We start from the raw sequence: 27,790 nt of genomic DNA, 5'->3' as shown, positions 1-27,790 counted from the left end.
AACCACCCGGCGAACTTTTTGTCCTTGGGCAGTGCACAAATATTGTCAGTAAATCAATAGCTGCTCAGCCCCGCTCCCTCCCTTCAGAGGACCTGCTGCCTGCCCCAACTCCCAGAAAAAGCAAAACTGCTTCCATCACGGGCTGCGTGAGGTCCAGCTGCTCAGCTCCAAGATTTTGGCAAGGGCAGGGATGAAACTTAGCAGAGCAGATGCTCAGCACACAAAAAGGTCCTGGTTCAGTACCTAGTGGTTCCAGGTAATGGCAGAAGAGACCCATGCTGGAAACAGTGGAGAGCAGGCGCTGGTCAGGGTTAAAAATAGTAAGCTAGATAGACCAATGGACTGGCTCATTCTAAGGCAGCTTCCTACATTCCTGTTGGACGCTGTCTGGCATGAGAACTTGAAGTATCTTGCAGATGAAGATGATGGAGTTTATGGAGTTGGCTGATCTCACCGGAAGAATCCACGACCAGAAAGAAGAGGAACATCAAGAAGACTGGAAGAAATTTAAAGACTATTTGAATATTGTAATATTAAAGATATGTAACCACTTGAAAGAAACAATTAGGCCTAGGATTAAACTGGAATTAAAGAAAATTAAGAATTAAGAAAATGTACGATAAGGAAAGTTATGTAATATGATTAGGACTGTGATATGGTCTTTTGAAACACTGATATTGGAAACTGCTACATATATTTACTAAGAAATTCAGATGGAAGAGATTCAAGGAAGTCAAATACTATGTTTATGAAGATGGATGGTACCTAATTTTAATTAATTAAGTGGTAATGTGCTGTATGTATCTTTTTTCTTTTTTCTTTTTCTTTTTTTCTTTGTTTTTATTATTGTTAATCTTTTTTTTTTTTACTATGTTTATCTACTGAAAATAATAAATATTATTTGGGGGGGAGAGAACTTGAAGTATCTTGCCTCTCTATTCACACCACGCAATGCAATTTCTGCCCATTTTAGATTGTGCGTGCGATTTTCAAACTGCTTTGGCAGCCCCTTAGGACTACAAAGTGAAACACAAGTATTTTAAATGCTCCTATGTTGAACTCCTTACCCCAAAGTTTTAGGTATCATCCCCTCTTTTTGTGTCTTGCTGGCATTTGGAGACATTTCAACTTTTTTAAAAAATATATTTTATTAATGCATAAAACACATACATATACATTTACACAATACACGTACACAACACACTACCTTATCTTCATAACATAAAACATACCTACATTATTCTATATAATACCTACCTATACTATACATATCAACATACTTACACACCTACCCCACACAAACACGGGAAAATATCTGTCGTTGCTGAACTTCATGAACTGATTAGTAATAGTACTACTCTATTCTGCCTTGGTAAGACCACACCTGGAATATGGTGTCCAGTTCTGGGTGCCACGATTTAAGAAGGATTTTGACAAACTGGAATGTGTGCAGAGGAGGAAAAAAGGAAGATATACATTTTTGTAACACAGAAATCAATAAATGTGAAGGGAGAAGAAACGCCATGGTGCATCTGCAGCAGCAAACTGGACGCCTTCATCTGCCCCAGTTGCAATAAAATATGTCTCTCCCGTATTGGTCTCTACAGCCACAGCAGGCGCTGTAACTCTCCAATAGTTTGACTACACCCCAAAGGAGCACTCCTCCACTGTCTCCTGAGACAGACAAATGCCAATGAATGAGTGCACATGTGGGCATTAGGCTACTCTGGGCAAGTGTGGCTGAGGCCAGGAGCTACTGAGCCCTCAACTTACTTCTAGGGTGGCCCCCCTGGCCTTTATATACAGAGGGCAGCGCTCTATTGAAAGAAATGTCTGAGGTCAACAACACCTCAGAGCACAATCATGGGAGGGGTTTTCCCTGCTCTCTCCACCGCTGCTTTTGGAAGCCTTGCGAGTTGCTGCAGGAGAGGGACTGGGAGCAACATCATGAGTGGGGTGTTTCCAGGGTTCGAAATTAGCAGGGCGCCAGATGCATTTTGCGCCTCGAGATTCTCCATTTGCAAGCACCTCAAAAAGCCTGGCGCCGTTTTTTGCGCCTGGCTGACACTCAAGGATTACTGAAACGTATGTGCTTTGAAGCCTCAGGGTATAAGCTAAGGATAGACAATATGTGAAAGAGTTTAACAATAAAGAGTGCTTTGAAAACCCAAGTATGGTACCAATATTTTTACTGCAAACACCAAATTAAACATGTATCAACAATTTCTGCTAAAAGTGTGATATTAACAATGAAGCTCAGCATCAAAAAAACTGGTCCCATCTGGTCCCATCATGGCAACTGGTCCCATCACCTCCTGGCAAATAGAAGGGGAAGAAATGGAGGCAGTGAGAGATTTTACTTTCTTGGGCTCCATGATCACTGCAGATGGTGACAGCAGCCACGAAATTAAAAGACGCCTGCTTCGTGGGAGAAGGGCAATGACAGGCCTAGACAGCATCTTGAGAAGTAGAGATGTCACCTTGCCAACAAAGGTCCGTATAGTTAAAGCTATGGTTTTCCCAGTAGTGATGTATGGAAGTGAGAGCTGGAGCAATAAAGAAGGTGGATCGCCGAAGAATTGATGCTTTTGAATTCTGGTGCTGGAGGAGACTCTTGAGAGTCCCATGGACTGCAAGAAGATCAAACCTATCCATTCTGAAGGAAATCAGCCCTGAGCGCTCACTGGAAGGACAGATCGTGAAGCTGAGGCTCCAGTACTTTGGCCACCTCATGAGAAGAGAAGACTCCCTGTAAAAGACCCTAATGTTGAGAAAGATGGAGGGCACAAGGAGAAGGGGACGAAAGAGGACGAGATGGTCGGACAGTGTTCTCGAAGCTACTGACATGAGTTTGACCAAACTGTGGGAGGCAGTGGAAGACAGGAGGGCCTGGTGTGCTCTGGTCCATGGGGTCACAAAGAGTCGGACACAACTAAACAACAACAAAAAACGATGTTTTGCTTCTGTGAATTGTGTATTAATTCATGCTCATCAAAATAATAAATGAAAAGTGTTGCCGACCACCCCACCCCAGTGGCAACTAGACATTCTGTTTTGGCACCCATAACTCATTTGGCTCCTAGCTTTTCTATCCCAGTTTCTAACACTGGCTGTTTCTAGGACCAAGGTGATACCGTCCACCTGTTTTGCTGTTACCAGGAGGTGCAATGTTGTGAGTGTAATCTTGCTGTATTTATAGTACCGAAATGTTTTCCTGCATGTTGCTATTTTCACTATCAAGTTCCTGTTTTATTATGTTATTACGAAACTCCTCTTGCAACCGTTGGTTTTGAGGCGTATTCCTTTTTTTCTTTGCTGTAAACTGCTTAGAGCATGTTCCTTTTTGTGGACTGGTGACATGCAAATACTATAATCATGATGTTGATGGTGTCGGCCCTCTCATTTCATGGGCCTTCAGCAGATGCGATGGTACCCACTGCTACGCCTGGCCGAAGGTGTATTGCAATAGCACTACCACCAAACAGATACAGGGGTAAAAAAAAAAAACAAGAACAAGAAATGAGTCCCCAAACCCTTGTTTGGGTTAAAGATGGGCCTGAAAAGTATAATGACTACGGGTCTATTTCAAGTAGTCCACATCCAGTTTAAAGATTTTATTTTCAAGAAACTGTAGAGAGGCCATCTTTGTTGCAAGTCCATGCAATGTCTTTCGTTTTGTAGCTGTGTGGTTTGTGCTCATCCTGTATTGTGATGGCCATTGGCTGTAAACAATAAAATTGATGGATTGATGGACTGATACAAGACCTGCTCCCTGCCTTGCTAGTCTGTTTCCACCAGGCCTGGGAGGGCCCTGACTGACTCCAGCTACAAAAATGCTGCAGAAGCGAGCGGTCATCCTTGTTGTGAGGCCTGCAGGATCTGCTTCAGAGGATGCTTACAGACTCTTGGGGGTGGGGGTGGGATGTTGTTTAAGGGTTTAAAGTTGGGGGTCAATGTTTAATTTTCAAGGAGCTTACTTTCTGCTGCTCTTGGCATTAAATTTTTGCAAAAAAAAAATATTTAGTGCCAGACTTTTTTTTATGTTGGGCTTGTTTCATTTTATTGTATACTATTTGATACGCTTTTCTCTATTGCTTAGGACCACTTGTGATATTTCTGTAATGATGAGAAAAGGTGAGTTAGCAGCTTATACAATGGCATGGAGAAAGTGGAAAGAGAGTGGCTGGGTAAACCCAGCCAGATGGGTGGGGCGCTGTGGGTTAAAACACAGAGCCTAGGACTTACTGATCAGAAGGTTGGCGGTTCGAATCCCCACAATGGGGTGAGCTCCCGTTGCTCAATCCCTGCTCCTGCCAACCTAGCAGTTCGAAAGCATGTCAAAGTGCAAGTAGATAAATGGGTACCACTCCAGCGGGAAGGTAAACAGCGTTTCCGTGCGCTGCTCTGGTTAGCCAGAAGCGGCTTAGTCATGCTGGCCCCATGACCCGGAAACTGTACGCTTGGCCAGTAAAGCGAGATGAGCGCCGCAACCCCAGAGTCGGTCACGACTGGACCTAACGGTCAGGGGTCCCTTTACCTTTTATATTATTATTATTCTCCCTTCCTCATAATGCTAGAACTCATGGGCAGGCAACGAAGCCGAATGATGGAAGATTTAGGACACCCAGCCATTGTTTTATTATTATTCCACCACCACCGGTCACAGGGATTCATAGCTTTCCTCCCACACTTTTGACCCTGTTGCTCTTCATCAACAATAGCCGCTGTTCCTTAATGCACAACTTTTGCAACCACCGCCTCCTTCCTTCCTTCCTTCCTTCCTTCGCTCAGCCCGCAGAGCGCGAGAATCTTCGCAGAACTGCAGAGTTGGAAGGGACCCCAAGGGTCATCCAGCCCAACCCGCTGCGACGCTGGAAACTCAGCTAAAGCACCCGTGGCAGATGGCCACCCAACCTCTGCTTTAAAAACCTCCAAGGAAGGAGAGTCCACAACCTCCCGAGGGTTGCGCGTTCGATCCCCACGTCGGACGAAAGATGCCTGCATCGCGGGGTGAGGAGGGCTGGACTAGATGACCCTCGAGGCCCCGCCCAAATGCTACGATTCCCTCCCGCTTGCTCGCGCTCGGCGCTGCAAGTGGCCAGGCTCTCCCTCTCCAGGCGGGGCGCGCCGGAGACAAAAGGCCAATGGCGCGCCACTCCGGGCTCCCCGCCCAGGCCCGCATCCGCCGCCCAGCCTCCTCCTAGCCCGTCACGTGGGAAGAGAGCCCCGCGGCTCCTCGCAGCAACAGGGGCAGGAGCAGAGCCGCGTGGGGTCGGAGAGAAGCGCCTGCGATCGCCTCCTGTTCGTCGCCCTTGTGCTCCTCGCTCTCCCTTCCCTCTCCACGAGGCCGCCATGAAGAAGCTGCTGCTGGCCGCGCTGCTGCTCGTCTGCTTTGCCGCCCTGTCGGGTAAGTCGCCTTTTTTATTCTTCTGCGAGGGCGGGGAAGACCCCCCGCTGCGAGCGAGAGAAAAAGGGAAAGTTGCCTTCGCTCCTCTCCACGGATCAGGTCCCCTCGCGCGCGCGCGCGCCCTCCCACGCCCTCTGCTTTTCGGAAAGGGATGCGTCCGAAGGAGGTTTGCTCATTTCCCTCTCTGTTGCAAGCGGGAACTTGCACGGATTTTTGTAATGTTCCCCCCCCCCCTCCCGCCGCAGAGGCGGCTCAGCTCAAGAAGTGGGGTCGCCAGTTTTGAAAAGCCCACGCTTTCTAAACCGTGAAAGTTATTTGGAGACCTCGGGGTATCTCTCGTGTGTGTGTTTGTGTGTTGTGCGCGCCGTCGAGGTTGCACAGCCGACCGCAGAAAAGGAAGTGCACGTGGTTTATTTTAATTTTTGCAGGGAGAAGGTCTCCGGTTTGGTTCAAGCGCAGTTCCAAACCAAATCTTTTTCTTTTAAAAAGAAAAAAAAAAAGCGGAGGGAATAGCAGGTCTGGTTGTTGTTGTTGTTTAGTCGTGTCCGACTCTTCGTGACCCCATGGACCAGAGCACGCCAGGCACTCCTGTCTTCCACTGCCTCCTGCAGTTTGGTCAAACTCATGCTGGTAGCTTCAAGAATACTATCCAACCATCTCGTCCTCTGTCGTCCCCTTCTCCTTGTGGCCCCCATCTTTCCCAACATCAGGGTCTTTTCCAGGGAGTCTTCTCTTCTCATGAGGTGGCCAAAGTATTGGAGCCTCAGCTTCACGATCTGTCCTTCCAGTGAGCGCTCAGGGCTGATTTCCTTCAGAATGGATAGGTTTGATCTTCTTGCAGTCCATGGGACTCTCAAGAGTCTCCTCCAGCACCATAATTCAAAAGCATCAATTCTTCGGCGATCAGCCTTCTTTATGGTCCAGCTCTCACTTCCATACATCAGTACTGGGAAAACCATAGCTTTAACTATACGGACCTTAGTCAGCAAGGTGACGTCTCTGCTTTTTAAGATGCTGTCTAGGTTGGTCCCCAAATCCCTGCCTGTCATAATAGACAGTGCCAGAACAGATGGAGCAAGGGGTCTTAGATGCTGTTTCATGTTTTCAGAGCAGATCGAACTGGGACGCCTTTCTTCCATCCCGTTCCTACATCCTTTATTGCACGGCAAAGGGACCTTCGTGTGAACGGAGCCAGAAATTAACCTACCACCATGCAAGCAGTTTGCTTCTTGTTGGAAAATAGGTTTAGGGAGGATTGAGGTCACTGAGGTTTGTATTCATCTGTGTGGCTTTATTGGAGTTCCGTGAGTAACAAACAGCGTGGTCTTGTTGCTACCAAAAGAAAGAGGGTCGTTTCATTTCTAGCCCTTGGGAGGCTCTTGGGGGATGAAGTGTAAACTGCAAGCACTTCGTGATCTGTGCGAAATCATAGCAAAGGCCAGAGCATGTAAACAAAAGACTGACATGCTGAGGCAAAACATTGGCTTGGAAGTAAAGCCTTCCAAGCAAGGCTGCAGATCTTAAGACATGTTTGCTAAGATAAGAATCTCACCAATCAAAACTCTGTTCTCTCATTTACTTGCCAACAAAGGGCAAGTGTTGCTTTCTAGAGCAGCTTTTGCCCACCTGTGCCCTCCAGATGTTTTTAACTACAACTTCCATCAGGCTCCTCCAGCAGAGCCTGGCTGATGAGAGCTGTGATTGAAAACATCTGGACTGAAGGGCACCAGGTTGCCGAAGTCTGGAATAGCTTGACCTACTAAATCTTAATGACAGGGTCTACTTTTAGGGGCAATAATTAGTATTAGCATTACAGTGGTACCTTGGGTTACATATGCTTCAGGTTACAGACTCTGCTAACCCAGGAATATTACCTCGGGTTAAGAACTTTGCTTCAGGATGAGAACAGAAATCGCAGTGGCGCAGCAGCAGCAGGAGGCCCCATTAGCTAAAGTGGTGCTTCAGGTTAAGAACAGTTTCAGGTTAAGAATGGACCTCCGGAACAAATTAAGTACGTAACCACAGGTACCACTGTATTTATGTAGGAAGCTCTACTCTTGTTTTCAGTCAACCATGGCTTCCTGCTTCATCCATGATTAACACCAGCCATGATTAGTTTAAACCAGGCATAGGCAAACTCTGCCCTCCAGATGTTTTGGGACTACAACTCCCATCATCCCTGACCACTGGTCCTGTTGGCTAGGGATGGTGGGAGTTGTAGTCCCAAAACATCTAGAGGGCCAAGTTTGCCTATGCCTGGTTTAAGGAATCCAGCTTCATATACTATGATTTAAAATGGTCTTATTTTGAAACCGACTGCTGTTAATTGTTAAACCAACTTTAAACCATAGGTTACGGAGCTGGCTTCCTTTAACGAGCCATAGGTATTGTTAACCATGGTTCCTGGTTTGGGCAAAACCAAAAGTTAATTTTTGAAAGTCCTTCTCCCAGATGCAGAAGAGGATGGAGGGGGGTACCAAACCTTGGTTTTGTTGCAGGTCATACATATTGCAGTGTAACATGGTTTAAATTTAGCATGACATGAGAACACAGTTCTGTGTTGCGCTCTCACTTGCGTTGGAGGAAGAAGGCAAAGGTCCACTGCCTTCGTGTCTTTGGGGGAACTTGGAGGAACCGCAGTTGGTGCTCAGCACCCCGGTCGGTGACCCCACACAGTCAGGGGGCATGTGCGCCACTCCTGTGAAAGCTGTTAGACTGGTGGTGCCAACAAGTCTGAGTATCCACAAGGATATTGGATCATTTGGTTCCCAGATTAGTGCCTGGAGTGTAGAAGGGCCCCTGAGAATATAGAAGTTTGTTGATGTATAAAAAAATGTTTAGAGACTGCTCCTTGTATATCTGGCTTGTATACAACAGAAATTGCAAGAGAGACTGTTGGCATCCATCTGTCTTGAGAGAGAGTGGAGTCCGCCTCCGGGGGTGAAGTCAAACCGCTGCATTAGCAGCACCAAAGTGACTTTTCTGGGGCATAAGCCTGGGCAGTGTGTATGGAGTTTCTTGGCTGCCCAGACGGCAAGACCCCTCTCTTGGCCTCACTGATGTGGTCCAAAGGAAAGCAGAGCAATACGTTCGGTACCAGCTTGGCTGGAGGAGTTGCCGGAAGGAGGCGTACAAGGCACCCTCCAGCCATCTTAGGGACTCTACTCCAGATTTGCGTAGGGCTTTTCTCCTTGGACTTTTCTTCTCCTGAAGATACTTCACAAGGCAGCAGAGGTTGAGGATCAGGGTTTTCCTTCTCCTGGATGGGCTACCTTCCCAGGTTGATGAGCCCCATCTGCCCCTCACTTCCCTCGACAGCAAGTGCATAAAGCACCTTCCTGGGGCCACTATTGGTCTTGTCAGCTCAATACACCAGAGCTGTCTTTGCATGCAGGGGAAGTCCCTCACCAAGGGTTTGAGACCAGTCATCTACCCCTCACCTGGTTCAGCCAGCCAGTCAAAGCCGTTCCTGGGGTGTGTCCACTGTCTCATGCTGACAGCTTCTGTGAGCCACAGGTGAGAGCTGAGTGCAGGGTAGGGCACCCCAGAAGGAGCATAACATGCCCCCCACCACAGGTACTCCTCTTCCCTTAAAACCCTTCAAAAGATATACAATTAAACCATTAGAAGCAATGCAGGATATGCATAAAAATGGCTGGCTCCTCTTGAAAGTTTAAGCCGCTGTTGACATAAAAAAAATAAATCTTGAAGAGATGCCTGAAGATCAAAAGGTAGGGTACCTGCCAGATGTGTGCCGCAAGAGTGTTCCACAGCATGGGACCAGCGGCACTAAACGCTCAACTTCTGGTTGAAGCCAAATGGATTTCTGAAACACTGGGGGCAACTGACGTAGTTCCTCTGGATGATTTCACTGAACTTGCTGCTATATAAGACTCGGATGAATTAGCCCCACACAGATAGAGCTGATGGAACAGCTGGCCTGACCTTGGAAAAGGCCTAGGTAGAAAATATTGGCTAAGAAGATAGTTCAAGATTACATTATCTCTTTCTGGGTTGTAAATCAGTCTTCCTTGAGCCTTGAGAAGCCTGAAGGGAACTGTGCTAAATTTAATGTGCTGTGAAATATCTAGCAGCTGAGGGAGGTAGCACAGTTGCTCTGAAATAAATGTAGCATCTCAGGCAGCTTTTGAAATTTGCCAGGCACATTTTGCACCTGGCTATTGGCCACTTGCAACCAAGTGAAGATACCTGGGTGTCAGGATAGTGCCTGGCGTCTCTACCATCTGGAGGTGTGTGCCTGGGGATTCTTGAGTCTGGGCTGTTTTCACACAGTAGCTACACATCCTGTAGAATTCTAACAGTGGTAGTTTATCTGCACAATCGGAATTAATTACAGGAACCAAAAAGTCCTGTTGAAAAATAAAACATTTGAGCCGTCTGGCCCCAAAATGGCAACTAGGCATTCTGTTTTGGCGACAGCAACCCTGGTTGAAGGAGCCATTTGGCGCCTAATTTTTATATCTGAGTTTCTAACACTGACTCAGGATTCATTTGTGAAAAGGGGGGGAACTTGCTAGTAATAAACATAACTTGCCTTCCTGTATCTGAAAAGAATTTATGACCCTTTGAGCTCGTCTCAAGGCCCAGCCTGAAGTGGGTTGTAAACGGCCACTGCAAGTCTAGGTGATGTTTAGTGGAACTCATCTCAGTGGGGATAACGTGGCCTGTTGTATCTTCCCCACCCCCAAAATTAGCAGATAATAATGTGAGCCTCATATGCAGGCAAGTGCAGAACATCGTGACACAAGGTAAACGACGTGAAGTAGACGGAACGAAAAGGATGTGCATCAGCCATTTTAAAGGTAAAGGTAAAGGTACCCCTGCCCGTAAGGGCCAGTCTTGACAGACTCTGGGGTTGTGCGCCCATCTCACTTAAGAGGCCAGGGGCCAGCGCTGTCCGAAGACACTTCCGGGTCACGTGGCCAGCGTGACATCGCTACTCTGGCCAGAGCCAGAGCCGCACACGGAAACGCCGTTTACCTTCCCGCTGGTAAGCGGTCCCTATTTATCTACTTGCACCCGGAGGTGCTTTCGAACTGCTAGGTTGGCAGGCGCTGGGACCGAGCAGCGGGAGCGCACCCCGCCGCAGGGATTCGAACCGCCGACCTTTCGATCGGCAAGCCCTAGGCGCTGAGGCTTTAACCCACAGCGCCACCTGCGTCCCATATCAGCCATTTTATGTGGTTGCATTTCCTGTAACATCTACCAGAAAAGTCAAGTAGCTTCGAAAAGGTTTGGGGATTTGCAGGTTTCGTTTGGAAACCCAGTTGACAAGAGGTAAACAGACAATTTAAACACAGCTTGCAAGTTTTTGCTAGAACTTTTAAAAACCACAACGATAAATCCAATGTTATGCTTGGCTCCTGATATACTTCCCTCTGTCTTTCTACTCCTTTTCCACCCTCCCCGTGTATTTTAGTTTACTGTTCCAACAATCTTTCTCAAGCTTGTGTGCCAGAGAGCAGCATCTGTATAGGAGCCAGCAGATCCATCAGTGTGGCTATTCTTACATATTGTGAAACAGTGTCATCCATGGACCAGTGCTGGTCCGCAATGTCTTCACTACAGGTTGGGTGGGATGCTTCAAGGACCAAATTTTGTACTGGTTCCTGGCCCATTGGGTGGGGGAAATCCCACTCCAGCACATCAGATAGCTTGAGAAGCACTGATAAAAATCATACTCTCACCACTTCAGTGAACTGCAGAAACATTGTTAGTAGGGCTAAGCCAAAGGGGGATATCTCGTGATTTTTTTCATCAGTGTAAGAAAGGCATCCCTTTGGGTAACTCCCCGAATTGCTGCAAAGGAAAACGGAAAAGTTTGCCTCTTTAGGAAGCATGGCTCTCACTCTGCATGGGTATCCTTGACTGGTAGGGGAGAATAATGATCCCTGATTGAGTAGAATCTCTCATGCAGCAAGTGCCGGAAGTATTAATAGTGCTCTGAACTGGTTTTGTCTGTGCTCAGAAACAACAGCAGGTAGCCAAATCGAATTGGGTAGCATTGCGAGGTGGTCTTGCTCACCACATAGGCATAGAAAGCATTAGAATAGCAGTAGGGAAAACAATTGCAGCAAACAGCCTTAGGAGGAAATGGAAGATTTACACTGCAGATTATTTTGGAAAACATTGTTCATTGCATTTTTAAACCCCTCTTAAAACCAGTTTTCCCAGGGTGTAACTTATTCCCTCTCCTCTTCCAAAAACACTACGGTGGAAACTTGGTTTTTGAATGTAATCTGTTCTGGAAGACCGTCCGACTTGCGAAACGTTTGAAAACCGAGGAGCAATGGGCGGCTGGCAAAATCCATTGAGGGGGGAAAAGGAAAAACTTGCAGTGAAAGCCGTTCGACTTTCAGGGCACATTCGAAAACGGAAGCAATTACTTCTGGGTTTTCGGCGGTTGGCTTCCGAAACGTTCGGCTTCTGAGATGCTTAAAAACTGAGGTTCCACTGTATTTTGAAATTAAGCTTTGCCCCCTCTTTGCTTTAAATCAGGCATAGGCAAACTTAGCCCTCCAGATATTTTTGGGACTACAACTCCCATCATCCCTAGCTAACAGTACCAGTGGTCAGGGATGATGGGAATTGTAGTCCCAAAACATCTGGAGGGCCGAGTTTGCCTATGCCTGCTTTAAACCTTGCAGCTTCTCCCAAGGTGATTTTGCAGCGATAGGGTGAGTGGCACCTGCTTAACTTGTCTCTGGGCCACCCTACAGTCATTTCACAGGTGTCCCAGGTACCTAGGTAAAGTTTTCTTTAAGAGAAAAAAAATGCACATTATATCTTAGAAGGAGGGCTAAAAGCCAGGAGAGCAATTTTAATTTTGGAGATTCCTGAGTGGGGGGGGGAGCAAGGGGGAAAGTGATGGGGTGGGGGAGAGATTTTCTGCATGCCATGAGTATTACCAAAAATGCCTAGAGAATCTTAGAGGTATTTGAAAAGGGTGGGTTAGATATGGAGCATAACAGCCTGCAATTGCACTATGCCCTGCGGCATAAGTTGGACCCTTGATCCCTCGCCACATCTCCAAAATATAGACACAGACATCATGAGGACAAGACATGCACCTTATTCTGTGGGTATGGAAACAAGACTGCCCCAGATTCCTAGTGTCAACAGACACTTCAGAACTTAAAAAGGAGGGCAGGCTTCTTGTACCTTTAACAGGTGGAGAAAAGCAACAGGTGTAATTTCTGTGTTTTACCAGTTGAATGAATCATCAGAATTATTAACGACACTGAACTTCTTCTCGAGAAAGCCAGCATACCTAATTTCTATTTACTTTTTTTATTTTGTGTTGTCATAAACATACAAATAGATTACTGTATTTTTGGTTTCTATGGAAGCCGCCCAGAGTGGCTGGGGAAACGCAGCCAGATGGGCGGGGTACAAATAATAAATTATTATTATTATTATTATTATTATTATTATTATTATATACATGCACTTATAAAATTCACATATAATATGAAACTGGTCACAGTTTTAACTTTATCATTTAAGAATTGGCATAAATAAACACATCACTATAAGCAAATCACTTTTATAACTTAGGCTGCAACCCTTTATAACAGGGGTCAGCAAACTTTTTCAGCAGAGGGCCGGTCCACTGTCCTCAGACCTTGTGAGGGGCCGGACTATATTTTGAAGGGGAAAAATGAATGAATACCTATGCCCCACAAATAACCCAGAGGTGCATTTTAAATAAAAGCACACATTCTACTCATGTAAAAACACATTGATTTCTGGACCGCCGGCAGGCCGGATTGAGAAGGCAATTGGGCCAGATCCGGGCCCCGGGCCTTAGTTTGCCTACCCAAGCTTTATAATTTATAGTATCATCCCATTCTCATATATATGATGGTACCCATCTGTCTTGGGAGACAATGGAGGAGTGTGGCTTTGGGGGTAAAGTCAAACTATTGGAGAGTTTAGTGCCTGTTGTGGCTGTAGAGACCAATGCAGGAGAGACATGTTTTGTTACAGCTGGGGAAGATGAAGGTGTCCAGTTGTGCTGCTGCAGATGCACCATGGTGTTTCTTCTCTTTGCGTTCCTCCCGGCGGTCATTTGTCCTCTGATGACTGCTATATACACACAACTTGACTATGTGTCTCCAAGCACTGAAGTTTTCTGCAAGGGGTTGTCACATGGCAGAGCTGATGTCGCCAGCCTTTGTGTCATGTTTGCAGACACCTTTGCAACACAGTTGGTTTGGCAATCTGGTGCCTGAAGCCAGATCCCCATAGAGCATGTATATGTGTGTGTCTACACACACACACACACACACACACACACACACACATATGTTGGAAGCGTAGATTTTGGCAAAATTCCTTAAAAATAGCTCAGCACCCTTTGTGTGCAGATTTTCACTTTCTGAAATATGGCGACTGCTGTGGGTTAAACCACAGAGCCTAGGACTTGCCGATCAGAAGGTCGGCGGTTCGAATCCCCGCAATGGGGTGAGCTCCCGATGCTCGGTCCCTGCTCCTGCCAACCTAGCAGTTTGAAAGCGCGTCAAAGTGCAAGTAGATAAATAGGGACTGCTCCAGCGGGAAGGTAAGTGGCGTTTCCGTGCGCTGCTCTGGTTCGCCAGAAGCGGCTTAGTCATGCTGGCCACATGACCCGGAAGCTGTATGCCGGCTCCCTCAGCCAGTAAAGCGAGATGAGCGCCGCAACCCCAGAGTCGGTCACGACTGGACCTAATGGTCAGGGGTCCCTTTACCTTTAACATATGCACATCTACACACATGATTACAGTGGTACCTTGGGTTATAGACGCTTCAGGTTACAGACTCCGCTAACCCAGAAATAGTACCTTGGGTTAAGAACTTTGTTTCAGGATGAGAACAGAAATTGGCAGCGGCGCGGCGGCAGCAGGAGGCCCCATTAACTAAAGTGGTACCTCAGGTTAAGAACAGTTTCAGGTTAAGAACAGACCTCCAGAACGAATTAAGTTCTTAACCTGAGGTACCACTGTACATGTCTCATTTTTTTAATCTTGGCAGTGAGAAGGCAATTTTCTACTTCATATACCTTACAAAAGGTGACCAGCTTTTCTCATTTTGCTCTTTTCTATCCCCCTCACCTCCCCGAACCCTCTATTCTTTATTTTTACCAACTTCTTTGGGGAAAACAGCATGTTCACCTCTCCTGGCATAGGGAAGAGGGATGCTGTTGCTTTTCCAGCGGCCCAGCCAGCATAGGAATCTGTGTTTAGCAGAGTGCTGGTTCCTAACTGCAGTATTTTGCCCTCTCTCCTTGTGCATGCTCTGCATATAAAGGTAAAGGTAAAGGTACCCCTGCCCGTACGGGCCAGTCTTGACAGACTCTGGGGTTGTGCACCCATCTCACTTAAGAGGCCAGGGGCCAGCGCTGTCCGGAGACACTTCCGGGTCACGTGGCCAGCGTGACATCGCTGCTCTGGCGAGCCAGAGCCGCACACGGAAACGCCGTTTACCTTCCCGCTGGTAAGCGGTCCCTATTTATCTACTTGCACCTGGAGGTGCTTTCGAACTGCTAGGTTGGCAGGCGCTGGGACCGAACAGCGGGAGCGCACCCCGCCGCAGGGATTCGAACCGCCGACCTTTCGATCAGCAAGTCCTAGGCGCTGAGGCTTTAACCCACAGCGCCACCTGCGTCCCTATGCTCTGCATATAGCCTTTATCTAATCTGCATCTCTTCCTTTTTTTCCACTTAGTCATTTGGGGGGGGGCAGGGCATGACAATCCGCTTACCGCAAACCTAGCGTGGGTCGCAGAAGCTCTTAGCAAGCAGTGCAGGAGAACAGACTGCCTACGTACAGATCTGCCCGCTGCTGTGTTTATCCCAAAGCTGATCTCTGGAGATTGCCCAGGCACCCCTTCCTTGCCCTCTGTTCCTAAAAGCGTTGGGAGAGAGATACTGGGGGTGAAATGTCTGTGTGCTTTGCCCTTCCCCTCGTGTTCTTGGCTTTAGGGAGGATATTGTGGTTTATTCAGCCAACGTTTCCAGTGGCAACCAAACAGGGAAACGGTGGTTTAAGTTGGGGAACAGGTAGACCTCCTGCAGAGGTGGCTGGAGTCCTTTGAGCACCAGCCAGCACAGCCAGTAGTCAAGGAAGATGGGAGTTGTAGTCCAAAACAACATCTGGAGGGGCACAGGTTCCCCATCTCCAACAAGGGTAAGAAATCTAAATCTGATCCGTTTCCTGATTCGGATGTCACTGACAACAGTTCAGCAAACCACAATATCTTCTCAAAAGAAAGTGTGGGCCCCGTGGTTAATGGGGAGAAAGCACGAAGACGCAAGGCTTTTTCCGATAAAGGATGATAAATGATGTGATGTCTGAACTGGGCCACACTCAACGTAGCCCCAGATAGATCCCACCAGGGTCAGTGAGATCTTAAGTGTGTATAAGATTGCATTGCTCTGGTGAAAGGCCCATCAAACAGGATAGTCATCGAGCATACATTTCCAAAGAAACTCCTCTTCATGGGCAAGACAGATCCCATCACACGATAACTTAACTGTCACAAGACATTCCATATGACACAGTGGACATTCTGCTTTAGTGTATGTACAAAATCTCAGAGCGTTAAGACCTAGGCTGGAGGCATAAAGATGTTTTTTCGGACCGGTTCGGTTCATAGTGTTAACGTTGCCAAATCCAAGCTCCTGGAAATTGTTGTGAATATCCCAAGCTTTAAGAGCCTTTCACCATAGTACTTGTAGTTGCAAGATTCTTGTGTTTAGCATGGGGTTGAGCAAGATCAGGGCCAAGGATGTGGATACAGCTGGCAACCTAGATCTGATGATGATGATGATGATAAAATTTTATTACTTATCCCCCCCCCAAAAAAAAAATCTGGCCAGACTTCCCCAGCCACTCTGGGTGGCTCCTGTTGGCATTCCATTCCCCCGTTGTGCAGACGTGTGGGATTGTTTTAATTACATGTCTGTGTTTTACAATCCAGCACTGATTGTCGGAGTCTTGTGAACGGAAGTTCCGTTCTGTATTGCTTTTGTTTCCTTCTTCCCTCCAAGAGCAAGGAGAGGAGCCATGTTTTCCTTTGTTCTGATTTGTATATGTAAATAAACTAGCTTAGTGCTCACACCTCAGGCCTGGCTTCTGCTGATGTTGTTTCTCTGCTAACGTGTGCTCAGTGTTCTCTGGACATGAGTCACAGAATCTCATCGTGGAAGAAGAATGATGGATTTCAGGAGCGGCACGCAGACCAGAGAGACAGGCTGGCCCTTACCCAACAGCTCCCAACAAAATATCAAAAACACGATAAAACATGAACCATTAAGAACTTCCCTAAACAGGGCTGCCTTCAGATGCCTTCTAAAAGTCAGATAGTTGTTTATTTCCTTGACATCTGATGGGAGGGCTGGCACCACTACTGAGAAGGCCCTCTGCCTGGTTCCCTGTAACCTCACTTCTCACAGTGAGGGAACCGCCAGAAGTCCCTCGGCGCTGAACGATGGGGGTGGAGACTAAATGGTCCAACATGAGCAAGTGGGATTAGTGCCTCTTCCAGTGATAATGTGCAAGCCAGTCATGCTCCCTAGCCAATACATTATTGCATGTGAGGGAACCGCCAGAAGGCCCTCAGAGCGGGACCTCGGTGTCTGGGCAGAACGATGGGGGTGGAGACACTCCTTCAGGTATACTGGGCCGAGGCCATTTAGGGCTTTAAAGGTCAGCACCAACACTTTGAATCCTAGCTTGCCCCACCTCTGGCAGGCAACTTTGATAGGTGGATGGGTTCTGCCCACCTCTCAGTCATGGGGCATTGAAGGGTAAAATAATGCAAATGTATTTATCACTATGTTATGTGTGTTTGTTTCAGTGACTGCTGCAGGACCGAACGTGACCTCCGCAGCTCCCCATTCAAGTTCAATAACAAGTAGGTCTCTACTTAATCTTTTTTGCCCCTTCTGCTTTACTAAGATGAAAGCACTTGCATATGTGGCCCCCAAATCCAAGGCAAATGATTTGCTTATCCAAACGGCTTGTGGCAGGGGGGTTGCCTCTGTGTTCTGAGAAATTGCATAACTGGCATTGGGAAAGGATTGTGTTGAAGATGTCAAGGACATCCTTGTTGGAGTTGCTGCTCAGGAATGACTGATATACTTTTCACACATTGGGCAGGTCAGATTTATTATTATTATTATTTGGCTGAGAGTCTTAAGGTTGCAATTCCAATAAAGCACCATTGCAAGCTATTCCATTTAGGGAGCAACCCTATGGCAGGAGCCTTGGGATGCAGATATCTGGCTCACAGGGCTACAATTTCCAGAGTTTCCTCTGAGATTGATCATTAAACCACTCTGGGAATTGCAGCTCGGCGGAGGAGGGTCTCTTAACATCTCTCAGCGCCCCTCACAAACTACATCTCCCAGAATCCTTTGGAGGAAGCCATGATGGTTTAAAGTGCATGCCTGAAATAATGGTGTGTTGTTATATTCTGGAGTGGCAGTTGTATTTTAAGCTGTATTTATTTATTTATTTATTTATCCTATCCTATCCTATCCTATCCTATCCTATCCTATCCTATCCTGCCTTCCAAAGGATCCCAAGGCAGCAAACCAAAAGCATAATAAAATAATGCAATTAGAAATATAAACATTAAGAACATTGAAAACAATCTAATTATATGCATTCCTGTATCTAAAGCCCAAATACATACAAGTTAAGAATAACTTGAGTTCCCTATGTGCCCAGCACCCAATGAAATCCACACATGGCACTCTAACGACCTTATTGTTATTCAAAAGAACTTTTTAAAAGTTATTTTCTTTCTCACCCCACCCCCATGAATCATAGAGTTAGAAGTGAACTATGAGGATCATCAACCCCCTGTAATGCAGGAAAATTTCTCCCAGTGGGGGACTCAAATCCATGACCCTGATCTAAAGTTCTAGGCTTGATTGGTTGGTTCGTTTTTAAATATTCTGCTGACTTTTGAGAAACGTTTATTTTGGAGTTGTTGGTTCCAAAAATCTATCTCCCGTTTCTGTGTTTGGACCTAGAACAAAGGTACTGGGGGCCAAAAAAACGAAAAGGGGGGAGGGAACCCCCCAACTCATAACCCAGCTTTTGAATGTTTCATCATAGATTAAGTACCTGCTTCGGAGAAACCACAGCTGCGGGCATGTTGCCATGTGCGAGTTAAGGCAAGATGTGGCGCAAGTCATCGTTCCTGTGCCTTTCACTGGCAAAAAGCAAAAGTTGCCTTTTATTTGTGAAATGCTTTCTTTTCTATATTCTATTATTTGTCCTCCCTCCTTTTTGAATGCTCTGATGCTACTTTTGTCTTCAGTGTTGTTGCTTAAGTCCGGTTTGGATTAATTTTGCTGCTTTTGTAAACCTTGATGTTTTATTATGTGATTGAGGTTCAGGCATTGTATTTGCAAAACGAGCTTGGCAATTGAAAAGTATTGAGCTTAATTTTACCCACAGCCCCATTCCTCAAGGCTGTGTGTGTGTGCGCGCGTGCTAAATGTTGATATTTTTATCTCAGAACTTTGCACATGTTCCAAGAGGGAACCAAGAGGCAGCCTTAACCTGTGAAGGAACCTCTGTGCAACTGGGGATGCTTGACTCTGCAAATTCCCAAACAGAGCCTACACACAAGCACTCTGTACATGCTCAGGCTCTTTTACGAGTTGCTCTGAATGTGTCACGAGGGCTTAATGGACAAATTCACCAGACTCAAGGCAGATCACAGAGGCCTTCCCATCACAGTGCTGGGTGTTCAGGTCTCCAGATGGAGGGTTGGGTTCAAACACATCTGTTTTGGAGACCCAGTGTGGTGTAGTGGTTCAGATGTCAGACTAGGACCTGGGAGACCCAGGTTCAAATCCCCATTCAGCCATTGGACGACTTTCGGCCAGTCAGTTCCTCTCAGCCTAACTGACCTCACAGGGTTGTTTGGGGGGTTAACTGATCAAGGGGGAGAACAATGTATACCACCTTTGTGCTCTTTGGAGAAAAGCTGGGACATAAATAAAATAAATAAAAGTAGTGAGGGAGGGGCAGAAACTGTGGTTCCACTTCCTTCCCTATGCACAAACACAAACATTCCCTGTGATAGGTGGAGAGCATCGATGAGCCTATCTGTGAAATGTTCTCACACCTATTTGAGGACCTTCAAGCATCTACATTGACCCGTTGTATTGACTAAGCAGTGTGACTCGTTGCGGGTTTAACACAAGCATTGAAAGTGCTGCGTGAAATAAAGCACGTATTGACCCCCCCAAAAGAGAGCACATTTCGATGTTTAGTGAAGGCCATCCTTTTTTTCTGGAGGGCTTTGCTTTCCATGTCTGCCCCATGTGTCTGATGTGTTCCTATATTTCACGCATGCTTTGCAAAGGAGCGCCCCTCCTAATTGCTGCAAGGTGAGTACATCAGTGAAAAAGCCCGATGGCTAGCAAGCCTTAATTAACACTGTCTTTTGCATGGGGGGGGGGTCATCAAACGCACTCTTGTACAACGCGAGAGATGGATGGGATGAGACTTGTTTGAGGATGTGTGCAGTTTCACTTCAGAAACCTCAGCTTGCAGTGTGCTGAAGTACTTCCTTTTTAAAGGTTTTCTGCAAAATGCCTCAGAGCAGTTTCTGCAACAGGCCTGTTAGCTTCTCGCTTGAAAACAGGCCTTTCCCCCTCACTAAAACATGGCTAAAATAATTGTAAAATTGAGGAATGTTAAGATGTCAGGGGGTAAGAAGTAAAGAATTGCAGCAGTAAACAAAAAAACTTAAGAAATATTTACGAAAAGGAATTAAGACAATGGACTTAAGGGTTGCTAAAGAATTATTAAACAAGGATGCAGAGATGGGGAGGTATGGGGAAGTCAAAGAAAAAAGGTTATGAACCGATGAGTATGAAGTTATATTGTGTTATATTGTTGTTTATTATCTGTGTGGAAAATTAATAAAAATTATTATAAAAAAAAAAAAAACATGGCTACAGTGGTAGCTCGGGTTACAGGCGCTTCAGGTTACAGACTCCGCTAACCCAGAAATAGTACCTCAGGTTAAGAACTTTGCTTCAGGATGAGAAGAGAAATTGTGCAGCGGCGGGAGGCCCCATTAGCTAAAGTGGTGCTTCAGGTTAAGAACAGACCTCCAGAACAAATTAAATTCTTAACCAGAGGTACCACTGTACTGAACTCGGCTTGGCATGCAATAATTTGTTCAGGCTTGTGTTGTTAGGCACCAAAGAAAGTGCCCTGTGTTGCAAAACCGAACACACTGAAGAACAACAACAAGCAACACATCGGCTAATAAGATACTGACAGTATTTTTATAACGCTATACTGTTTCAAAATTCACAAACAGAAGACATATAATATGTTCATGGAGTCACAAACGAATAAGAATCAAATAAACGTTCCATGAACAGGAATGGTAGGAGTGGTAAGTCACTGTCAGAGATCACTGAAATGGAGGCAGAATACCTTTCCACAGTCAATATTCTACAAATGTGAGATGATGGGTGCTCCAAACGTCGCAATAGGATTCTCTTTGCACAGCAGCAGACAGTACAGTTCTTCCAGGATAATGAACTGTTTTAGTGATAAATCTTTATCACCTAGCAATAATATGAAATGAAAACCTTTACAGTCAAACACAGCCCAGTGAAAGAAATGGCAGGCCTGCGTGTTAACCAACCAATAATAAATACATACCAAATTAATAGTCCCCAAAGGTGCATAAAATGGCCATGGATCAGCTATCACTAAAAAGTGTAGTAAGCTGATGCTGTTGGCAAAACCCGAGTGGCATTATAATGGCTCTCAACAGGTGCAGTGAATCATATAGAATTACAGGAAATTTAAAGGTACATTATCTGAAATATAGCAACGAACATACAAACAGTAGCCATCTTGACAGAAAACTTAACCAAAACAATTAAAATCTAATTCAGTATTTGTGTTGTTAGCACATGAGCCCTGAACAACCCCAGTGGTCAGACGCCAGGGGGGCAAAAAATGTTTTGTTTTGTTTTTCATTAGGCTAGCCCTAAGTGTCAGATAGAGCCTTGAGTTCCAGGTCTGAGGTTCCCCACCTCTGATGTAAATAATAGCAAAAATAAAGAAATTTGAGGGTCGGCAAAAGATACTTGGAAATTCCTGAGAATCCACTGAATTTTCTCAGTATCCTCCCAAAATGTGGATAATTACCAGGAATCAATCAACATTCACCAAGGCTTCTTTTTAGTGTATCAGGCAGCGCATACCTTTGTTCAAGCTGCTGTGCTATTTTCTACCTGCTATTCAAAACACATCACTAAGGAATGCATACTTGGTGTGAATTTGATTCCCTGCTCTCGAAGCATTGATGCAATCCATCTTCTTCCCGTTGATGAAAATTCAGCTGCAGCGGAGAGGGATGGGGGAGGTGTTTGTGGGTCTCCTTCCCAAAGGCTCAGCTTGGCTCTCCAAGGTTAAAAGAAGGAACGGAATGCCGTTTCACAAGTTCTGGTTGACATCTGATGCTTTATCTTCATTGAGTCCTTGCTAAGTGGTAATCAACAGTTTGATATGCAAAACGCCGTGGGGGGTGAGATTGGGGAAGGTCATCGTGAAAATGTGGAGTGCAGTCTCTGAATACACAACATGAGTATTATGCTGGATCAGTCTATTGGATCCCATCAGCTCCAGCCAGCACAATTGTTCTGTATTCAAATGGTGTGCGTGCATCGCGTCATGTGACCAGTTTTGCAGCTCCGATCCCCCCAATATTTTATTCAAGTTGGCCCCCCTGTAGAGCAGTAGACAAATTGAATAAATAATAATAAATTCCTGCAGAATTAAAAAAAAAAATGAATTATTGCTTAAATCGAGTCCCATGCAGTCTCTTTTTAACATTGGCTACTGGGTAGTCATAAAACTACTGTTTTGCCATAATTTGTCTAATTTATGCTGGAAATGTGGAAAAATCGAAGGAACATTGTTCCATATCTGGTGGAACTGTGAAAAAACCAAGACCTACTGGGATATGATTCATGAAGAACTCAAAAAAATGCTAAAAACATACAGTGGTACCTCGGGTTAAGAACTTAATTCATTCTGGAGGTCCGTTCTTAACCTGAAACTGTTCTTAACCTGAGGTACCACTTTAGCTAATGGGGACTGCCGTGCTGCCGCCACGTGATTTCTGTTCTCATCCTGAAGCAAAGTTCTTAACCTGAGGTACTATTTCTGGGTTAGCGGAGTCTGTAACCTGAAGCATCTGTAACCCAAGGTACCACTGTACTTACAAAAGAAACCAGAGGCATATTTATTAGGCTTATTGGGAAAAGACATACCGCAGAAAAAGAAATGAATTTTCTTACATGCTACAGTCACTGTCAGAATACTATATGCCAGTAAATAGAAGAGCGAAGTAATACCCACAAGAGAAGACTGGCTATACAAATTAAGTCAATTTATAGAAATGGCAAAGCTACCTGCATACATAAGAAGACAGACAAACCAAAAACTCAGACTAGAATGGCAGTGTTTCGAAGAATACATGGACAAACACATTCAAGAAAGACTATGTTGATATGCCTAGATTAAAGGAGTAAAGTAGAAATTATTAATTAGGAATGTGATAATGAGTTTAAAATTTAAGAATTGCTATGATAGTATTGAAGGTGTAAGATAAGGAAGTCGAGATGTTGTGGGGGGGTCAAAGGGAGTGGTGGTGGGAAGATAAGGGGGTGGGAAGGATTTATGTATATGTAAATAGCCTTATTTTTGTATGTCTTTGCACTGATAGGGTCATTTCTTTTTCTGTACTACTAAAATTTAATAATAATAATAATAAAAACTTAGAAAAAAGAAAAAAAAACCTACTGTTTTGCCATGTCCGCAGGTGTTCTTAAACCGAACACTACCACTCCTGCCCACAATGTGACAAACGCAACGACCCCGACTGCTCCTGCCACCACAGTCGGCACCAACATAAGCACCAGTGCCCACCCTGAAAATAAAACAAGCGCAAAGCCCACCACAGTGAAACCTGTGTCTCCTAGTGTGACCACAGCGACTTCCAAGGCTACTTTGCCTTCTGCTTCTGTGACAGGTATGTGTTGATCTGCAGCTACGGTCCAGTAGGAAAGGAAAAGATCCTGAAAACTAGTTGCCCTCAGTAGACTTATCCTCCATGGAATTGTTCCATCATAATAGTACAGTGGTGCCCCGCTAGACGAATGCCTCGCAAGACGGAAAACCTGCTAGACGAAAGGGTTTTCCGTTTTGGAGGTGTTTCGCAAAACGAATTTCCTATGGGCTTGCTTCACAAGACGAAAATGTATTGCGAGTTCCTGCGGGTTCCCCCCCCCCCTTTTCTAAGCCGCTATGCCACTTATCAGCTGATCCGCTAAGCCGCTAATAGCACTAAGCCGCTAATGGGCTTGCTTCGCAAGACGAAAAAACCGCAAGACGAAGAGACTCGCGGAACGGATTCTTTTCGTCTTGCGAGGCACCACTGTAATATTTTTATTATGTGTACTCCGCCCACCTGACTGGGTTACCCCAGCCGCTCTGAGTGGCTTCCAGCATATATAAAAACACGATAAAACATCAAACATTAAAAACTTCCCTAAACAGGGCTGCCTTCAGATGTCTTCTAAAAGTCAGATTTCCTTGACATCTGATGGCCCCAGGGTGAGTGTCACTACCGAGAAGGCCTTCTGCCTGGTTCCCTGTAACTTCACTTCTTGCCGTGAGGGAACCGCCAGAAGGCCCTCGGAGCTGGACCTCGGGGTCCAGGTTGAACAATGTGGGTGGAGACGCTCTTTCAGGTACGCAGGGCCAAGTTGAGAGTTGGTTGTGATAAATAAGGTACGAAGGTTCATTCGGGCCGTCTTCTGAGGACCTCATCCGTTTTAAGCCCCTCAGAAAAAGGGAGGTGGAAAAAAGATAAAGACGAGATTAAAAGCAGGGGTGAAGACATGTCATAAAGCTCTTGGTACTGTAGCCAGTCAGCGGTGTGATTTGACTGCAGTAAAAGAAGTCATGCGAACCGATAGACTTCATTCTGCGCTGGTCAGACATTGTCATGGGTACTGTAATTGGTTCTGGATGCCACACTTTAAGAATGATATAGGCAAATCTGAACAGGCTTATAGGAAGGCAGTGAAGATGCTATATAAATGTGGTCTTATGAGGGGGGTTCAAGGGACGCGGGTGGCGCTGTGGTCTAAACCACAGAGCCTAGGGCTTGACGATCAGAAGGTCGGCAGTTCGAATCCCTGCGACAGGGTGAGCTCCCATTGTTCGGCCCCAGCTCCTGCCAACCCAGCAGTTTGAAAGCCCATCAAAGTGCAAGTAGATAAATAGGTACCACTCTGGCGGGAAGGTAAACGGCATTTCCATGCGCTGCCCTGGTTCGCCAGAAGCGGCTTAGTCATGCTGGCCACATGACCTGGAAGCTGTCTGTGGACAAACGCCGGCTCCCTTGGCCAGTAAAGCGAGATGAGCACCGCAACCCCAGAGTCGTCTACGACTGGACTTAGATTCCACCTAAACATTAGGAAGAACTTCCTGACAGTAAGATCTGTTCGACAGTGGAATTTGCTGCCAAGGAGTGTGGTGGAGTCTCCTTCTTTGGAGGTCTTTAAGCAGAGGCTTGACAACCATATGTCAGGAGTGCTCTGATGGTGTTTCCTGCTTGGCAGGGGGTTGGACTCGATGGCCCTTGTGGTCTCTTCCAACTCTATGATTCTATGAACTGTCAGGGGTCCCTTTACCTTTACTTTATGAGGGGGGTTGAAGGAGCAGCATATTTAGACTGAGAAGATGAGGACCAGGGTGGAGTGGGGGACATGCTAGCACCCTCCAAAAACCTGAAAGACCATCACACCGAAGAGGACAAAGGCTTGTTCTCCGTTGCTCCAAAGGGCAGGACTATCTCTTAAAAGGAGGGTATTTTGGTTGAGATTCCCAGAATAGTTCAACAAACCATCTCTTCACAGGGAATTATGGGAATTGTTGCTATGTAAGGGGTCTCCCTAACAACTCCCAGCATGCTTCACAAACTACACTTCCCAGAATCCTTTGGGGGAAGCCATGACGGTGTGAAGTAGTGCCCTGGTGCCATGACTATCGCCCAGCATTCTGGGGCATAAAACTTTGGGGAATGCGCCTCGTATAATAAGCATGTCGGCTGGTTATGTGTCTTCTTTCAGTCACTCCCAAAGGTGCAGCGGCTCAAGTCTCATCCTCGGGGTTCAGCGCAGGCAGCTTCATCGGCGGCATCGTCTTGACATTGGGACTTCTTGCGGTTGGCTACATCGGATGCAGGACGTACCACGCGAAACGGGGCGTCCAGTACCGAACCATGTATGTAGAAGTCAGTGGAGTGTTTCTTTGCTGACCTAGATTATGTTGGTTTTAATTTTTGTATTGCATTGTAAATCGCTTTGAGTTCACTTTTTTGTGACTAATAAGTTCCAACAAAACAAACCTAAGAGGTCTCAGATTCGATTCCTGGCAGCTCCATGTATGAAACCTTGGGGAGTCATTGCCCATGAACGGATCTAAATGGATCTAAATTGTCTGGCACAGTGAAAGGCAACACTCTGCATTCATAGCCTGTGTGGCTCCAGTGAGCATCCAAAGCATAAGGTGTGGTATTCGGCGCTGCTCCTACTCAGAGTAGACCCACTGGAGTTAATGGGTAGGACTTAAGGTCCATTAAGGTCCGTGGGTCTACTCTGAATTGTAGTTAGTTGAACACAGCCCATTGTGTGTGCCCTGGCAGTGCTGTGCTAGTATCCTCCTGCGACATTTTTGCAGAACTCCTGGGCCCCCAAAATGTCATTTTGCAGATCCACCCTCCTGGTGTCTCCTTGGACTGGGCTCACAATCTTCACACGTTTAATGCAGCGCAGGAACAAGTTCTCTAGTGACCCAAATGCCTGCCTGTGTTTTCATCCATGCTGCAGTTTTTGTCTCCCTGTTCTAGGCAAGACCAGCACGAACGCCACATTGTTTTATGCTCCTGTCTAACCATGAAAGCCCCTTTTTTGTTTGTTTGTTTGCTTGCTTGCTTCGTTTCATTTCGTTTGATGGCTTCCTTTGATTTTTCTCGGCATTGGGAGAGGCCAGGCTCTCTGTGACATCCCCTCTTTTGAACTCCCTCAGCCACCTTGCTGCCCTCTTAGCTTCTGCTGCTTATCAGCGATAAACTTCCGTCCCTCCCTGCTGTTCATAAAAAAACCCCACCTTACGAATGTGCACGTAGTCCCGTCTTGGTGCAGAATCGCTTCTTGCGTTAGCCCTTGAGCAAAGCCAAACTCAGCAGTGCTGTTGGACTCTGAACATTTAGCAGTGTGTTGGTGAGCTCTTTAGATTGAATGTGGGGAACTTTCGGCCCTCCAGATTTCTTGCATAAGTTCTTGGAGGCCAGACTTGGAGCAGCCTCCGGGACCATATAACACAGGTCCTAAAGGATCTGCACTGGCTTCCAGTATGTTTCCGAGCACAATTCAAAGTGTTGGTGCTGACCTTTAAAGCCCTAAACGGCCTCGGCCCAGTATGCCTGATGGAGCGTCTTCACCCCCATCGTTCAGCCCAGACACTGAGGTCCAGCTCCGAGGGTCTTCTCGGTAGTGGCACCCACCCTGTAGGAACACTCTGCCATCAGATTTCAATGAGATAGGCAACTATTTGACCTGTTCAGGGATGTTTTAAAGGATTGATGCTTCATGGTGTTTTTGATATTTTGTTGGAAGCCGCCCAGAATGGCCAGGGTAACATAATAATAATAATAATAATAATAATAATAATAATAATAATGGCATGGTGGCTATACTCAGCCTCTCTGGTCAGAGGCTGCATACTTCTGAATACCAGTTTGCTGGAAACCACACAAAAGAGTACTTCTGCACTCGTGTCCTGTTGGCAGGTTTGCCCCATACATCTGGTTGGCCACTGAGAACAGGATACCATAGAATGATAAGAGTTGGAAGGGACCCAAGGGTCATCTATGACAGGCTTCCTCAAACTTAGCCCTCCAGATGTTTTGAGACCACAATTCCCATCATCCCTGACCACTGGTCTTGCTAGCTAGGGATCATGGGAGTTGTAGGCCAAAAACATCAGGAGGGCTGAGTTTGAGGAAGCCTGATCTGTAACATACTAGATGGACCAACAAGTTCATCTTATGCCCAGGTGTTTCTGAACTACAACTCACATCAGCCTTAACGAACATAATAATAGTAGTAGTAGTAGTAATAATAATAATAATAATAATTTATTTGTACCCCACCCATCTGGCTGGGTTTCCCCAGCCACTCTAGGCGGCTTCCAACAAAGATGAAAAATACATTAAAATGTCACACATTAAAAACTTCCCTTCAGATGTCTTCTA

General features: G+C 46.0%; 1 protein-coding gene across 1 annotated transcript in view; it reads left to right on the top strand.

Moving 5' to 3' along the window:
- Nucleotides 1-5,037: 5,037 nt before the first annotated feature.
- TMEM123 (transmembrane protein 123) overlaps nt 5,038-27,790 on the top strand; it is a 29,212-nt gene continuing 6,459 nt past the window's right edge. Inside the window, exons 1-4 of the mRNA XM_079974147.1 lie at nt 5,038-5,407; nt 17,267-17,323; nt 23,288-23,497; nt 25,605-25,758. Coding sequence (XP_079830273.1) covers nt 5,053-5,407; nt 17,267-17,323; nt 23,288-23,497; nt 25,605-25,758 — 776 coding nt within the window. The 5' untranslated portion in view covers nt 5,038-5,052. The remainder of the gene's footprint in view (nt 5,408-17,266; nt 17,324-23,287; nt 23,498-25,604; nt 25,759-27,790) is intronic.

The sequence above is a fragment of the Podarcis cretensis genome, assembly GCF_951804945.1.
Source record: "Podarcis cretensis genome assembly, chromosome: 4".
Classification (NCBI taxonomy): Eukaryota; Metazoa; Chordata; class Lepidosauria; order Squamata; family Lacertidae; genus Podarcis; species Podarcis cretensis.
The sequence above is the reverse complement of the archived record's forward strand: the minus strand, read 5'-3'. Positions and strand labels throughout refer to the sequence as shown.